Genomic DNA, 17,286 nt, shown 5'->3' on the forward strand with positions numbered 1-17,286 from the left:
AACTTTTTTTGACAGAGAAGGAGTACACGCTTCATGTACCGTACGGTGAATGACAGCACGGGTGCACGGTGCTGGCCACTGGAGCTGCATGTTCGCCACGATCCGCAGTGCTGAATTAAAGGTGCACCATGTACCTCCCGTTGCAGTTGTTGTATGTGCTTTAATATTAGTAGCACGTTTAGGTTTTGAGTTTGGTCCAGTGTTAAGATTTATTTTGGTTGGCAGACCATAAAATAGTGTTAGGATGTTACTTAAGATCACTTCTAGTAAAAAATTATATAACATTATTTCTAATATAGGATAAAATAAAACATAGATGAAGCACCTACATTTAATACAATGTTTTATTGTCTGTATCATAGACAATTTAATGACTCGTGAAGAATTATTAATCACGCCAAAGGAGATAAAACTCACTTTTGATCTCTCTTTTTAAAAACATGATCATATCTTTAAAAAACCATCTATATGGGAGCCTATTAAATACAAATGAAATTTAAATAGAACTCCAATAAGACTAGTCATTAGGAAAGAAATGTACCTGCTTATTCATAGGGCAAAGGAGCATTTTCAGAATGTTGTGCCATCTTGGTTAGATAGCTAGGGCGTGTAACTTTTTCCTCTCTTTTCTCTCCACCATTCTCCTTCTTATAAAATGTCTAAACAACATTTTTCATTCATTAATCTATCCAGTAGGGGAGTCCACACCCCCTCCTGTTACCATAAAAATATATACGACCGGACTTATTATCAATCTAATGGCATTGGTCGTTGGTCTAGATTGAGGTGCAATGTTATAGGTTTGCACTATTAAGATCCAAAAGTTTCTCGACTTGTAAGTTTAAATTTTTCCAACTTAATATCAATCATAGATGTCCTAATTAACCGCCCTGCCCGACCTCTTCGGGGCTTCAGACTCAATAAAAGCGAGGCCCCACGAGGCCAGACTAGGGGCCTGTTTGGTTTACTACGTAATTTGTCACACTTTGCCTAACTTTTCTGCTCAAGGTTAGTTCTTCAATTCGGAAGACTAACCTTAGGCAAAGTGTGTCACAGTTAGCCGCGAACCAAACTGGCCCTAGGTATGGCACATCATGCCTAATGTTGTCTCGAGCAACGTTCCCTCGATGCCGCCCCCTAAATAAATATTCTCTGTCTTTTATAGCACCCTCTAAACGATTCAGATCTCTATATTTTTTTCATCTCCAGCAATGTCTTCTAAATTCGATCATCTATATCTACAGTGTTACCCGATTTCATATTCAATGTTTTTCACTTGCCACATAAATAATTTTGTTTGCCGTGAAATTAAAATAGGTTTTGCATTACATTTTCGATTGTCATCATTCTCAACAAACCAACATTTCAGTACAACTTCAGTCCAAATTTCACACGATCTGAAAAAAGCAGCAATGCATGCCATTGCTCATGGGCATTCCATCAAACACCTCGTGTGGGCTAACAATATCAACTGTCGAGAAACACATGCTCTCATGGTTAATCTAATCCAAGGTGAGAAAAATAGAGAAATCGAACACAACAAGACAAGGAGGCAGAGCTAGGGTGGAGCTGGAGGCGTCGTCGAGGTAGAGCTGGAGGCGCCGCCTCTCGCAGCCATGCCTCTCGTCGTCGGTACCGAGGAGGAGCTGGAGGCGTCTCCTACGCTGCCATTTTCGCAGGCACTTTGTCCTCCTCCTCGTGCAGCAGCACCGTGCCGTCGGCGAGATCTGAGCTATTGTCGCCAGCCGCGATAGCGGCGGCGAGCGCGGCCATGGACATCGCTTTCGATCTCGCGACACCCTTGCTAGACTTGCTCTTGCGATCCAGGGTGGTGTCGGAATGGGAGGAGACCAGTCTAGGTGATCGACGTGCGGCTCGGGAGCTAGCGAGGGGAAGGTTCCGCCCCGACGCAGGAGGGAGACGAAGCGACGACGCGGACGCCCGAGAAGCTCTAGATTTAGCGTGTCCTGTGACAAGCACTATTTTTACCGGAGGCTTTATCGTTCGTTGTTGGACGAATAAAGGACCTCGGTGTTCGCTAAATTTAGCGGACATGACTGTTTAGCGGTCCTTGTTATATACAGCCTGATAGCGACATAGCCCTAGAGAGTGGCCTAGACATGACCTCTTGTGTTGTTTTCCATGTCGACCCTCCCGAGAAGCAATACCAATATATATGCTAGGTTGGCTCGTGGTTGGCGCTATTGCTACTTCCATGGGCCCTAGCCATGGTCTCACCATGCGATAAGGGAGAAGGTTGGCAGGTCACGTACGTGGATTCAACGATGGTGGAGCGAGGAGGAGGCGAAGGAGCCAACGAAGAGACAACCTACGACAGAACGGATAAGGAGGCTAGGTGTAATGGAGCTTTGACTTGAGGCGAAGGAGGAGCAAGAAGGGATAGATGTGGTGGCACGACCATTCGAGGTGATACTCATGGACAAATGAGCTACAATCAATAGTGAGGTGGGTGGAGGGGCAACAACCTTGACAACTGGGTGACAGAAGATCCATCAATGTGTCACACTCATGCATCAAGGAGAGATTAGTTGGCTGAAAGGTGCTAGTTTGGTTTTGGTAATTAAGTGACAACTTATATGGACTAATATGTGCTTATGTTGAGATACACATGTGATTAGTTTGTAGGTACACTAGTGCAAGCAATAGGTGGCATGGTGGTGAAATGGCTTAGAGTTGTTGCCATGCTCAATTAGCGTGATGATGCATGGATCTTGTTGCATATGAGAAATGCCATAGTGTCGTGAGGCTAGGTGAAGAAATCAAAAGATATAGCTTAGCTATGATGGACTAGTTGCGAGTGTGAATGGCAAATCGAAGGCTTTGGAATAATTGACCATATGTGGTAGAGAAGCTTGAGCAAGGACTTGGTGTAGGCAACGGTGAAGAGCATTCGAAGTTATGATTAATGAACCAATAAGGCCGTATTATGACATGAAGTGGATCATATCATATATGAGGTATTAGGCCATAGAAAACTTGTGTGTTCGTTACAAGTGGCTTGATGATAGAGGTTGATGCTTGTGTAGCATCATTATTGGAAGGAGATAAAATGGAATGCACAAGGGTAAAAGTATATCTGTAGGGCATTTTATTTCACTGGTCTAAGATTGAATAGAGAAGTGCTTTACCGGGTTTAGGATAGATGGCCACCCTATTAGGAGGTAGAGGAGTAATGTATCACTTTTTACAAGTTATGCATTTTTTTAATATTTTTTACATTTTATTTATTTTGTTTTAATTGTGTTTTTCCTTTATTACGCGATTGGATAATTTTTTTTCTAAATAAAGCATCGTGTTTCATTTGAAATAAGTCTGTAAAAAACTGATGTGACGTTAACATAGCTGTAGGGTGATGATAAAGGCCGTGCACAAGAGCATTGTGGCACATTAGGACTAACGACACGATCGATAGCGTGAGCAGTAGTAGTATGGTTCGGTAACTGACGTGGCAGTCGATGAGTGCATCAGATCCGGGCTTTACGGTACTATGCACGCCACTGTGGAGATATCGCTGGTCGCTGTTCGATCGTTCTGGCATGGCAAGGCTGATGAAGCAGAGGAGCGAAAACACACAAACGGAAGCAGGCACACTAACGCGACTGAAAGCTGCAATCAAGCCATAAAAAAAACTGATGTGCTCAGTGCTCTCGCGTCCGAGTCTCTGATAGCACTAGTAGCAGGCTAGCAGCTAGCTGGATGTATGCGACGTGCGCGCGCACCGCGCAGTGCGGCAGCGCGCTAGGACGCCGGAGCGGCAGCGGACAGGATGGCCACAGACGGCGCGAGCACCGCGCGCCACATGCTCTCCATGTGCACACGCCCTGCCCTGTGCCACTCGGCGTCCGGCGGCGCGTCGGCCGCGGCCTTAGGCCTTATTCGGTTAAATCGGATTGCAACCAGAATCGTTCTGGTTAAGGCCTTGTTCGTTTCTACCGGATGGATGGGTCGGAACGATTCCGAACCGGATTGCTTCTCTAATTTATATAAACTTTGATTAGGTGGAACGATTCCGGGTGCAATCCGACACAAACGAACAAGGCCTAAATAAAGTTTATATAAATTATATAAATTAGAGAAGCAATCCGGCTCGGAATCATTCCGACCCATCAATCCGACATAAACGAATAAGGCCTTATACGGCTACGCTTCATCAGTTAGCTCTGGCAGCGCCAGCCGTCCGTGCTTCTCATGCATCGACGGCGGTCGTACCGACCGTTAATATTACAACAAAGACGGTAAAAGGTTGGACGAGCGCAGGAGGACGGGTCGTCGTCAGAAAGCGTGAGAGACCTTGTGTTGTGTAAAACTGCACGAGACATCGAACCCCAGAACCGAAGCGCATGCATGCATGCATGCACGAGTCCCGCCTGTCAGTTCTCAGGGTCACTATTCTATTTGCGTGGTTAGTAAAGGCATATATATATCCGATGCGCTCGCGAATGTCGAACGGATTATGGACCGATGCTCTGGTTGAGCTGAACCGATCAGCGATCGATGCGTCGTAACGTGGACACATGAAAGGCGACCGTTCATCTGACTACGAAACGACAAAGGTACTGTAACGTGGACCACATGACAAGGCATTCAGGACATCGACGTCGACAACTATATATATCCTCTAATAACTAATTGAAAACCTTTGACCATCCATGTTACCCCTCGTTAATTATTTTTTTTTAACTCTTTGCGCCACCAGAAACTCCACAAGTTACCCCTCTACCTTGTGCCAGAGCAGCAAGCAGTTTCAGTGTTGCATACAGGATAGGAGCCATTTTGCACCGGAAGTCCAGAACAACAAACAGTTCCAGTTCCCCTTTCCACACCATTTTCAGCAAGATATCAATGTTCACAGTTCAGGGCAGGGCATTTGTGATCCTTGTCCTCTCATGTTACCTATTTTAAGACCAAGATTCTTGAGTCCATTTTATAAAACATCAAACAATCATTGCCCTACTGTTCCATTTATATTTAGGAAACTTAAAAATTTAGGAGCCCAAGAATTTTGGAAGCTCCATGTCGCCGGTCCATTTATGCTGGGCACTGGACGTGCCGCCTACTAGGGTGACGGCTATGTATGGATTGTGGTAGGTGTTGAATAAGTAGACATTTTAAAATTTAAATTTAAATATAAATCATGAATAACAATAAATAATCTAGCAGGTTGTTTCCCATCAGGCTAGGATAGTAAACAGTATGCAGTTCACATCTATAACAGCAGACAAACTGAAGAACGAGACTAGGTCAGATCACATCTATAACATCAGGCTAGTAAACAGTATGCAGTCCATTTACAAACTGAAGGACGAGACTAGGTCATGAACAACAGTATGCAGATCACGCATGGTGGAGAAAAAAAAGAGAGAGATGCACACGGTGAAGGGGAAAAGCAGTGCAATGGCGAGCACGCCAATAAAAAAACATGAGGGTACTTTGCCCATTCATCAATTTTAGCTGGTTTTGGAACAGCTAATGAGATAACAACTTTTTTTTATTAGCTAAGAGGCATTTAGCTAACATTTTAGCTAGTAAATGCGTCCAAATTCACTCTAGCCTATATGGAGTTCGAAATGCCACGAGCCCTCCCGTTGCTTTTCTTTTTAAATCTGCTGGGCCAAAATGGGAAATTTCCGCAACAACCTGAAAAGGAAGAACTTCATATCGGGTTTATCCTGGGCTCGGAAAGCTCTCCCCTTTCAGCCCAACTGTACGTCTGTACTTACCAAGCAGCCGAGCAGGAGGAAAACGAACTAGGCTTGGAGCCCTGCGACTGCGAGCAACCGGGAACCGAGGGAGTCGTGTCTGTGCGAGTGTGCCATGGCGGGCGAGGGGTCAGAGTCAGACCCTGCCTGCCTCCCCGGTGCCGCCGCCGTCGAAGCGGAGAAAGATCGAGCCGCCCAGGAGGTACCAGTTTTGCCCACCCTCCCAAATTCTGCGAGATTCCTAGCAATATTCGTTGCGACTGCTACCGCTACGTGTTCCCAACGCTCTGATTTATAGTGGACGCCCATGCCTGATTTTTTTGTCCGAACGAGCGAGCTGCCTTCTAGTTTGGAGATGGCTCCAACTGTAGGTTTCTTTTCGGCAAGGTTCCGGACTAGGCATCTCGTGGGCATCCTCATACGTTAGGTTTCGGTGTTCTTGGAAAGGGGCTTTGGAGTGTGGCAGTGTGCGTATGATCTCCCGTATTTCGACAAAATCCTCCATTATTCGCATGGAACCTTGCTTTTGCATTTCTGCCAATATGCCTGCGCCTGCTAGGGCATCGGCCATAGCTGAGTAGCGTAGATGGCATTGGGTGATTTCGTCGCCACATGTATTATGGAGAAGAAAAGTGCATTATTCACCCGAGGGGACGGGGGGGTTCTCGTTTTATTAGTGTAATACTCATGGTCCTAGTGATTTTCTTCTTCAGACCCTTTGCATGATCCTCAACCTGAAGAGTCAAGCATGCTGTGTATATATGTATTGTATTGTCGAATACTCTGCTTGTGCAATACTATCTGTTGCCACGAAAAGGTGTTTAGTGTTACTCCAATTGTGGAGTCTATTCTGTAGATTGTAGTATAGCACATATATAAACTAAAAAAAAACATAGAGCATTCAATTCTGAAGGGCAGGCCGGCATGATACGTAGTCTTGGTTTATCCCTTCTCCAGAGCATTTAAGGATTGGTGTGCTAGTCTAGTCAATTAGGTTTCTGTTTCTTCTTTAGTCATTGTCCACATTAAATCCATTGAACCAGAATCATCTATCCTGTCAGTTAGCTTTCCATTGCGTGTGCAAATTTAAGTATCAGTATTAGGTTATGTGGAGGGCCTAAAATGACAAAAAGGAAATCATAGCTCATGCTGTGTAGTTCCTTCTCAGGTAGCTATGCCAAGGCAAATAGGTTTGTGCTTCTCCCTCAGTCAAGACAAAACAGTTCATTCTGTTATTGAACTTCACGTCAAATGCCTTTATTAATCATTATTGCTGTTAATACATTGACTACTACTCGGGGTGGGCTACGAATGGCCCCCAACGATTTAGGGGTTGTTTGGTTACAAAATAAGGTGGTGCATCATTAGTTAATTCCTCAAATTTGGCGGAATAATATTATTCCTCAAAGCTGAGGGTTTAGCAATCCACAACAGTTTTTGATGGATATAAGGTGAAAAAAAGCCCAAACATCGTCTTCCGACTCACCGGCATGCCCTGTTACCCGTCCATTGGCAATGGCCGCTTTCTTTCCTGTTTCTTGATAACAACTAGTATCATCCTTTCTTTGATGTGAACAACACTTCTGCAGGTTTCGGTGGGTCGATCTCGACAAAAGCTAGAGAGGCAAAGAGATATCCGCCGTCCTTCAAGCGCAGCGTGAGGGAGATGCCTTGGAAGCTACAAAAGCTTCGGTTCCCTCTTTGGGAAGAATCACCTTGTTCCTGTCATCCCAACGAACGACTGACGAACAAGGCTGTGAATACCGACCAGGATGACCCTTGCAGTTTCCTTTAAGAGCGCGACCTGATACCGCATACTAAGCTATGGACATTAACATTACATTGATCGTAAGGTGACAGCACGAAGTTACTGTCAGCTCAGAAGTCAAGTAATTACTACCAACCTGTACGTATGCCGCCCCCAACTTGCAGGATCTCGACAGCGACAAAAGGTACAGATTTTCCTGCACATTTGCAGATCTAAGATCTAAGCGGTGAAAAAGCTTTGCATGGTGGCGAGCATATGTTGGTGTGTGTTAGCTTTCTTTCTTTCTTTTTTTTTTCTAGTGGGAATTCGTATCCGGTCCTTGCTACCACCCCACCCGACGTCGGAGGAATGCACATCTGGATTCAATCATTTTTATTCTCGTTACCAAAACCTCCTTTTTCAGTTATCGATGGAGGGGTTTTCATACCTTTTTGCCTTAAACAGCTAATGCAACAAATAACAAACAAAAAACGTTCTTGTTGTGGTTTTCATTCGCACGACGTATATTGACAAGAAATAAGACTGCCACGGAAACAAAGGTTGGTCGTACCCTCTTTTGCCACACATGTATCAATATCTGATCAATATCTACGTGTTTAGGTAAGGGAAGGTCGCCATCATGATCCTTGTTCTCCTAGGTTTGCAAACCCTATCCAGATTTTCCCTAAATCAACGAAACCCTACTCCTAACCCTATATTTTTAAATCCTTATAGATGGTCAAACGGGTGGCCCGACACGAACCTGTTTAGGGCACGACCCATTAGACCGGACAGGCTAATCGAGTCGTGCCGCACCGGCTCGCGTGTCGCAGTCTAAGGGAAGGTCGTCGACATGATCCTTGTCGCCACCGGCATCGGAAATTCGAAAGTCAAACTCTAATCACACTAATAGTGTTCTCCTAGATTTGCAAACCCTAACTAGATTTTCCCAAAATCCATGAAACCCTATCCTTAACCATAACTTTTCCAATCCATTCCTGAGCACCCTGAACACAATGAAATGTGAAGGGGTTGTTAGGTGTTACATGGCTGACAGCAAGGCTAATAGGTCAGAGAAGGAAGTGAAAAGACTACTGGTCTCATATGTGAATGCGTGTTTAGATCCCTAGGGCACCATTGAGAGACCGATTAGTGACGACACGCTCACCTTGAGGTAAACACATGCACCAGCAAGGGGCCCATAGGCGGTGCTGGCACTTCATCGTGCTATCTATCTCACTGGAGATGGGGAAGAAGGCAGAGGAAGGAGAAGGAGCTCTAGCGAGAGGAAGTGAGAGATGTGCCGAGCGGCCTAGGTCATGGACTAGGTGGCATGGGGCTTGTATCTACAACTTCCCTAGGAGGAATCATCCTCATGTCAAACACCCTTTTCTTGCACCACCATTTCCTAGAACCTATGTTGTCTCTTCCTCTCCTCACGCAGCAGCAGGCCACACACCGTAAGTTGCGACCGCAGGAGACAACGATCAACCGACGACTAGGTGAAATTGATTTGCATAAAAATGTTTGGTCTTTTTTGGACAATCATGAAAATGAGAAAAAATGATAATTGTAGGATAATCATGAACCAAGGTAGCTTTCACGAAATGGTAAAACTTTTAGCTTCATATAACGAGGAAGTTAAGGCAATTGTACTAGACAATGCTCCACAAAACGCTTAATACGCCTTAGGGAAAATACAAAAGGATATATTGGATCTCATGGCTTCTAATGTGCAGAAGGCAAATTGCAATGAAATTGGTGATTCTAGGTTTTGTTTAATTATGGATGAATCAAGGAAAGAGTAAATGACACTTGTTGTTTGTTTTCTTGATAAGGATGGTTTTGTTAGGGAACATTTTCTTGATCTTATCCATGTTCATGACACATACTCTGTTTAAACAATAATTATGCTATGTTTTGTCTTTACATAAATTGCATGTAAAAAGTGTTCGTGGACAATGTTATGATAATAAACTGTCTTTACATAAAAGCTGTCCGAGATAGCTAAAAAAAGCTTTGTCCTTCGTAAAAATGAACTGTGACAATCTATGACTAATAGACTGTAGCAAACTGTGGCCGAAAGCTAAGTGGCATTGAATTTGCACCCGATCCTCGGAGGGGGCCAGACGGTAAGGGCTAAAAAATAGTTTATTTCCCCTCTAATCTTACGTGATCCATTTGTCACCAAAACTCTATGTAACCGTGGAAGCATGGAGCCACAGCCACTCCCGTACTAGGCTACCAGTCCACAAGGCCAAGCAGCGGGAAACCATTATGGCTGGTGGCCGTGACTGATGAGCCCGTGAACATTTTCCAAGTGATGAGTCAGTTCTTTGGCTTGCGGGGGACGCGTCACGCATCCGTCCATCTCTGCACCCACCCGCCCGTCGGCCGCACTTGGACGGGACCCACCGACTCCCGAGGCGCTGTGTGTTGTCCTTTTGCGAGCGGCCGCAGACCACGGGCACGGCTGGGGCGACGTTCGCATCCCACGCCGCGCGAGACGGTGGGTTCCGGTCTCCGCTCCTCGCCGTGGCCACCGCGCCCGCGCGCGCATGGCCGTCGGCACGACCGTATGTGTGTCGACACGTCCGCGTCAGCGCTCGCGTAGTTACGTCAGCTTCACCTTCCCCGGGGGGCCTCCCGCACGTGCCCCCATCCTTCTCTGTTATCTCTCGTTCGGGACACGGTTAAACTGTTCCTGACAGAGGTTTCGTTGCAGCTGATTATTTTTAGCGCGTAGTAGCTGTTAACTTTACGGACAAACCCCTGGCTCTCGGCTCTCCTGCGTGCGCTCCACCGTTAACCTCTCTCGCGAGTTTTTGACACATAAAACCTCAGAAAAACACCTCTTATCCCCGGACCCAGGGCATGCCATGCACGAGCACGATGCAGTGCACCATCCCTTATCCCACGAACGTGGGGGATCCAGGCCGTCAGCGCCCAGGACAACCAAATCGCAGCCGTTCACACTTAAGGGTACATCCGTAAATGCTCTAAAGGGTGAGGCGGATTTATTCCCTGGGAAAACGCCCAACTCGTGGCTGTCGTCTCGTCCCACTCCCACTCCCACACTCCCACTCCGACGCTTGCGCCGCGAGAGGAGAAAGTGCCGGAGACAGAAGCGAGGAGAGAGAGAGAGAGAAGAGAAGCGGGGGGCTCGCAGAGGCGTAGCTCGCGATCCGGGCGCCGAGCTGGTGCGTACTTGGTTTGGTCGCGCGGCTCGGTCGGGAGGCTAGCTAGCTAGGGCTCGCGGCGGGCGGGATGGCGAAGGGCGGTGCGGTCGTGGGGACGGCTGTGGTGGTGTGCGCCGCGGCTGCCGCGGCGGTGGGGGTAGCGGTGGTGCTGTCGCGCAGGAGGAGTCGGCGGCGGGAGGCGGAGGACGAGAGGAAGAGGAAGGCGGCCGCGGTAATCGAGGAGGTGGAGCAGCGGCTCTCCACGCCCACCGCGCTGCTCCGGGGCATCGCGGACGCCATGGTCGAGGAGATGGAGCGCGGCCTTCGCGCTGAGCCCCACGCGCCGCTCAAGATGCTCATCAGCTACGTCGACAACCTCCCAACCGGGTAAGGCCAGGTCGGGAGCCCCACCCACCACGCGAGTCCCCGTGCATGTGGCTGCACGTTCCACAGCCCACACAGTGTCCGTTTCTAGCTTGCTTGCTCTTGCGCTGCGCGGCCTTCCGATCGATCCGCTGGGCTATCCAGGTTTCGATTAGGTGGAAATGTCGGTCTGTCCCAGATTGGATACGGCGCTTTCGAGCGGAGCCAGGCGGGCGATGGGTGTCCGAGTCCGTCCGATCTTGTTGATTCTGGCAGGAAGGGGAGGGGAGTCCTTGTTTCTCTCATCGTCTGTATAGAGCTCTGGTTCATGGCTGGGCACCTTCGCAATACGTACAGTCTTGTCTTTTAACACCGCAACGTTGGCGGGATGCTGGTGTGACCGTGTGATTCATATTTTTTTCTTTTTTTGCTTCGCATGTTGTTCATCAATGCGTTCGGTCTCCAATCTTCAGTTTGCGTGTAAAATCCGATTTGGGTTGCCGAGGTGACTATAAGGTCAAGGGTTATGGGTTTGATGTTTAATTTGTCCCAGCCTCACCCTCACAGATCATTCCAAAACTACAAATGTCTTCTTTTGATAAATATAAACGAAGCTTTCGTGTTCCTGGCTGTACCTACACTACATCTACATGTGGGACTCACTTTCACGGAGGACCATGATGTCGTCCTTTCTACGTCATGGCTAATGTCTAAAGTCTCATTTACACCACCACCTTTCCGGTACTGCCTCTGTCACCAAATGTTTGGCGCTACTGAAACATGTAAACGTAGTCAACCTTTGTAATCGTGGACCCAAGATATTTTTCTACTTAGTTATTACTGAATCACACACACACACACACACACACACAAAAGCCTGTATTGTTGGATCTGTCATAAATATAATATAGTTATGACGATTCTTCCCAAGAGATATTGTATGTTGCAATAAAAAACAAATACAGCTAGCTACATTTACAGCTTGTTTGGATGCTCAGGTTTTGACCTCAATCCATGTCTGTTGGAGGCATCCTTATAGAGCATAATTTGCTGATGAAACATGTGGCTCTTGCTTCGTGAATCCTTCCTTTATGGCCTCATCTGCCGTCACTATCTTGTTTATTGATGTGTGGCATCCTGCAGGGATGAACATGGTCTGTTTTATGCACTGGACCTTGGCGGGACCAACTTTCGTGTCATCCGGGTCCAACTTGGCGGAAGGGACAGACGTGTCGTGAAGCAACAGTATGAAGAGGTCTCCATTCCGCCTCATCTTATGGTTGGAACTTCTACGGTGAGTGCTTGAATTTCGCTAACAAAAGAAGTATGCATGTTTCCTCTCAAAGCTATGCCAATTAATAAGCAAAAAGGGGAAACACATTGCCACCATTCCCATTATGACAAAGTTGCCCCAACATAACCCCCCTACCTTTTGTAAGTTACCAACCATTACCCTCATGAAAAAGACCAACACAAAATACCCTTTTACATATTTATAAATTACCCACTATTGCCATTGAAAAATCAACCGATGATTCCCCCATGCATACTTCTCTATTATTCCACTTATGCCATTATTTTAAAAATGAAATGAAAAAAATAATACAATAAAGTTTAGGTAATGTATAAGTTTGTGTAAACATAATGCATTTAAGAGGTCAGTGTTGCAACTCACCTGGCAGCATTGCTAATTAGTCACTCACTAGAAACAAAAGTATTGTTCAATCCAAAGAAGCATCAACCTTGCCTTTTTAGCTAAATGTCGCTTTGATGATTTACTTGCTTGGTTGCTCCCATGAGTGATGCTTTCCCTTTTTGACTATTTTCGTCACAAGCATGACCCTTCTGCACTCAACCCACACACAAGCTGCCTTTTCGGGCTTTTGATTTTTCTGGTCATGTATTTCTCCTTGATCTTTACTTGCAAACCATTGTTGCTATATAGACAAAAAAAAATATGTGAACAAATTCATATGTACAAAAGTTATGCACAAAAAATTGTATAAAACAAAACTTCATAATTATACAAAACTATGTCGGAATCTTTTTTTCCCGGAAAACTATGTATGAAACTTAAATACATAAATTTTGTTTTTTAACATATATGATAGACAACATGCACACTTAGATTCTTGACACTAGTTCTGCAATTGCAGGAACCACTCCACTAGTTTCATGTCTCCTGTATCAGCATGCTTTAATGACATTTCTCAAAGCATGATTACAGGAACTATTTGATTTCATTGCTGCTGAGTTGGAAAAATTTGTGCGGACTGAAGGAGAAGATTTCCACCTACCAGATAGCAAGCAGAGGGAACTGGGTTTCACCTTTTCTTTCCCAGTGCACCAAACATCTATATCATCGGGGACTCTAATTAAGTGGACCAAAGGATTTTGCATCAATGGCACGGTAAAAACAAGAATACATTTGTTCCTACTTTGTTGACTATATTACTTATACTTATTTATATTACCAGTGCCTTGGCCAGAAGCTGACTATGCTGCCAAGATATGGATTCTCTCTAATTACTACACATTTTTCTTGACCATACCATGTGTCAATTTAGCTAGTGCATTTCTTTTTTTTTTACCGAAAACATCTTATTAAATTGGCAATGGAGTAGACTTTACCTATTCATGCTGTTTTTTTTACTTGTGGAACTTCTGGCACAAATAACTGTTTTCTTTCATTGAGAAAATGGATATATTTTTTTAATATACATGATGTTTGTGCCAACTGTGAAGTGTCCTACATTAAAACACAGTATTGATTTTGTTGATTCCTGTGAGCAGGTTGGAGAAGATGTTGTGGCTGAATTGAGTAGGGCCATGGAAAGGCAGGGTCTTGATATGAAAGTTGCAGCTCTGGTAATTAAATTAGTTTGTTCACTATTTATCATATGAAGTACTCACATAGACACATACTATAGAATTTGCCATTTATTTATGCCTTCTGATGTTGCTTTGAGTTTCTTGCTATGTTTTATCTTGACGTCCAGCAAAGGCCCATTGAACATATTAGAAGTAAATACAACATGTTAACTGATAGGTAACATTTTTTTACAGGTTAATGATACTGTAGGCACATTGGCTGGTGGGAGATATGCTGATAATGATGTTGTTGCTGCTGTAATATTGGGCACTGGCACAAATGCAGCTTATGTGGAACATGCAAATGTGATTCCTAAATGGACCGGGCTGCTACCTAGATCAGGGAACATGGTTAGTGTTTAACTTCCATCGAGTGAGTGGAATTTTAATAGTCTTTGGAGGATGAACTAGCTCAATTGATGCGAAGTGTGGTTGTGCGGCCCACCACTCAATGCAAATTCCCTTCAACTCGAATTTGGGTTCATATTTCTTCTTAGTTACAATGCCACCTAGTTCCTACTATGTTGGTCAAGTTTTTATTTTAAATGATCCTTTGCACCTTGCTAAATTGTATCCGTCCAACATAAGTTTGCCTTCTGTAATTAGTATCTTAATATTTCTCACCAGTTAACAATTTAAAATTTGGTTCTTTTGAAATGCTACAGGTAATCAACATGGAGTGGGGAAACTTCAGATCAGATAAACTTCCAAGGTCGGAGTATGATAAATCCTTAGACTTCGAAAGTTTGAACCCTGGTGAGCAGGTATGCCTATTTAATCTATGCAGCTGTTTATTTTGGTATTCATTTTCTTCCTAAGTAAGTCGCACATTTTATACATTGGATCAAATCCAATCAGATTATACACCTATCTGCATACAGATTCAATCATCCAAATGTCCCAAATGTTGACTCAGATTTTAGGGGGGCAAAAGTGACTGACGGATATCAAAACCATTAATCAATTGTTCTAAGAACTATATTTGGTGGTGGAGTCGTGGGTGCATGACTCCACCCAGCAGGGTTCAAATCCTGGCTATGCACCTATTTAGATGTTTGTGGAGTAAAATATTTGGGTGTTGAACTTGAACATAACCTATGTACCTTTTGTCAGATATATGAAAAGATGATTTCTGGAATGTATCTTGGAGAAATTGTCCGGAGGATCCTGCTGAAACTGGCTCATGATGCTTCATTGTTTGGGGATGTTGTTCCTCCGAAACTGGAACAGCTATTTATACTGAGGTTTACTTTCACGTTCCATCCTCTAACAATATTGCTTTTCTTATATTTGTAGAATACACAAAAATCCAAAATCAACTTATATAAAGGTGCACACATATTTGCACAACCTAGAGTCCAAACATTTTGATAGATTGTGGATGTATTTGTGCAGTTTATACTATGAATTCTACCATACATAACCCACATAGAGGTTCCAGATTGGAAACTGAAGTCGTAAGACTTAGGGCTTTGATAATGTTCCTCTCACTTTCTTTAAAATGTTTATTTACATGGCCAATCATTAAATTAAACTCATGTAATTTGGTGCAATCTCCCTACTTATTCAGTCTTTTTAAGCATGTAAGGAAACAGGTGTCTCTCTCTCCACCCTAGAGTCTAATCAGCAATTTTGCAAATCCACCTGTTTGGGGTGATGTTAAGATGGCTGAGCTGCATTAAGTATTACCGTCCCTTGTAGTCCCCAACATCTAAGGGTGCGTTTGACTGTAGTGACAGAACAGGATGGGATAGGACGATCCCTCAAATAAGGTTGTTTGTTTCAGGGTTAGGAGTTGGGACAGTATTATCACAGTGTTGTCTCCAGTTGTCCCTCAAAATTGAAGGGACGAGAGAGGACGCCAGGGGCGTCCCTGTCCTGACTGACCAACACATCCTAAAATTCTCATCTGACTCCCAGAGTACTGAAAAAAGGAATCAAAATTCTCCTTCCAGTGCCCATCTAGACCTTTAAAATCACACCCATAGGCTAAACCTAAAAAGAGACTGAAGAAGTGAAAATGATAGTCGTGAATTTCTTAGTCTAAATCTTGTTGTATGAGCACATGCTCCAAGTTGTTTATCGTAGATTACTTAAAAAGGTTGTCCAACAAACTTGTGAAGCAGAATTGTAGGTCTCGTGTTTCTGAATGAAGTTGCGATTGTGATATGGCAGGACGCCAGATATGTCAGCCATGCACCATGACACCTCACATGATCTCAAACACCTGGGAGCTAAGCTGAAGGACATTCTTGGGGTAATGGTGATACACATGTTCAAAAAAGAGGGTATTTTGCTAGATATAATCTTCAATGACGATTGGTTCCTTATTTGCTATGTTTCTGCTTATTCTAGGTTCCTGATACTTCTCTGGAAGCAAGATACATCACTCTTCATGTGTGCGACCTTGTCGCAGAGAGAGGTGCACGCCTGGCTGCTGCTGGTATATATGGTATTCTGAAGAAGCTGGGTAAAGACAAATTGCTAGGTGACTTTAGCCAACAAAGGACTGTAGTTGCTATTGACGGTGGCCTATACGAGCACTACAAGAAGTTCAGTGCCTGCCTAGAGGCGACGCTCACAGACCTGCTCGGCGAGGAGGTTGCCTCATCGGTTGTTGTCAAGTTGGCCAACGACGGCTCAGGAATTGGAGCTGCACTTCTTGCTGCCTCGCACTCCCAGTATGCTGAAGCTGCATAGTTCTAGGAGCTCGGGGGTCCTAGTGTAACCTTTTTTTTTGTTTCCCACCATTTCCCCCTTCAATCGAGAAGCCCCCCTCGTGCGATTCGCATCTCTCTATTTTCTTTCCTCAGCAGCGGGATATAGCTAGGATGGTGCCATTGAGCTTGGAGTACATTATCACTAGCAACAAGCATTAGCAGCGGCAGGAAAGAAGTGGAAGCGGAGGCCTGAATAAGCCGTTCCATTCCTGCCGATTCTTTTTCTTCCCAATCCCTTGAAGTTTGTATTATGAGGCGATATCACAAAACAGCCAGTTCTTATCTGTGTGATCTCGTCTTTCAAAATAAGGAGAGAGGTGGGGGACCAAATCATACAGTCTTTACTCATTTTTTATTGAATCGTGCAGTGCTTCTGCCTTTATTTCAGAAACAACTGCAATGGCAATATTTGCTTGTTCTTATGTTTGATTGGTCAAATGTGTGTGATTTAATACAATTATACGGTGTGAAACCCCACAAAGGCCATGGTGACAAGTTATTATGCATAGCTCTAAGCTACTAATGTGCTAAAATGTACTAGCAGAAGTATTCCAATCTCTGTTGACTGACGCTGTCCAGACTTATATCAGTTCCCTTACGGCTTTTCCTATATATACTCTGCCCTATAAATATATGTGTTCCCTGTACTTTAATTACGTCGTTTGATATTAATTCTGTTTTAAACC

At 44.5% G+C, this 17,286-nt stretch overlaps 1 protein-coding gene and 1 long non-coding RNA gene across 2 annotated transcripts; both read left to right on the forward strand.

The window, feature by feature from the left end:
• Nucleotides 1-5,711: 5,711 nt before the first annotated feature.
• On the forward strand, nt 5,712-7,965 carry LOC103651222 (uncharacterized). Its single transcript, XR_564630.4, has 2 exons — nt 5,712-5,922; nt 7,310-7,965. It is a non-coding gene; the product is annotated as an uncharacterized lncRNA (long non-coding RNA).
• A 2,533-nt stretch (nt 7,966-10,498) lies between these two features.
• Nucleotides 10,499-17,022, forward strand: LOC103651223 (hexokinase-6). Its single transcript, XM_008676846.3, has 9 exons — nt 10,499-11,033; nt 12,153-12,303; nt 13,237-13,419; nt 13,803-13,877; nt 14,076-14,231; nt 14,546-14,644; nt 14,994-15,124; nt 16,056-16,137; nt 16,236-17,022. The coding sequence occupies exons 1-9, from the start codon at nt 10,735-10,737 to the stop codon at nt 16,578-16,580; spliced, it is 1,521 nt and encodes a 506-aa protein (XP_008675068.1). The 5' UTR covers nt 10,499-10,734; the 3' UTR covers nt 16,581-17,022.
• Nucleotides 17,023-17,286: the final 264 nt, after the last annotated feature.

Source organism: Zea mays, chromosome 3, assembly GCF_902167145.1.
Source record: "Zea mays cultivar B73 chromosome 3, Zm-B73-REFERENCE-NAM-5.0, whole genome shotgun sequence".
NCBI lineage: Eukaryota > Viridiplantae > Streptophyta > Magnoliopsida > Poales > Poaceae > Zea > Zea mays.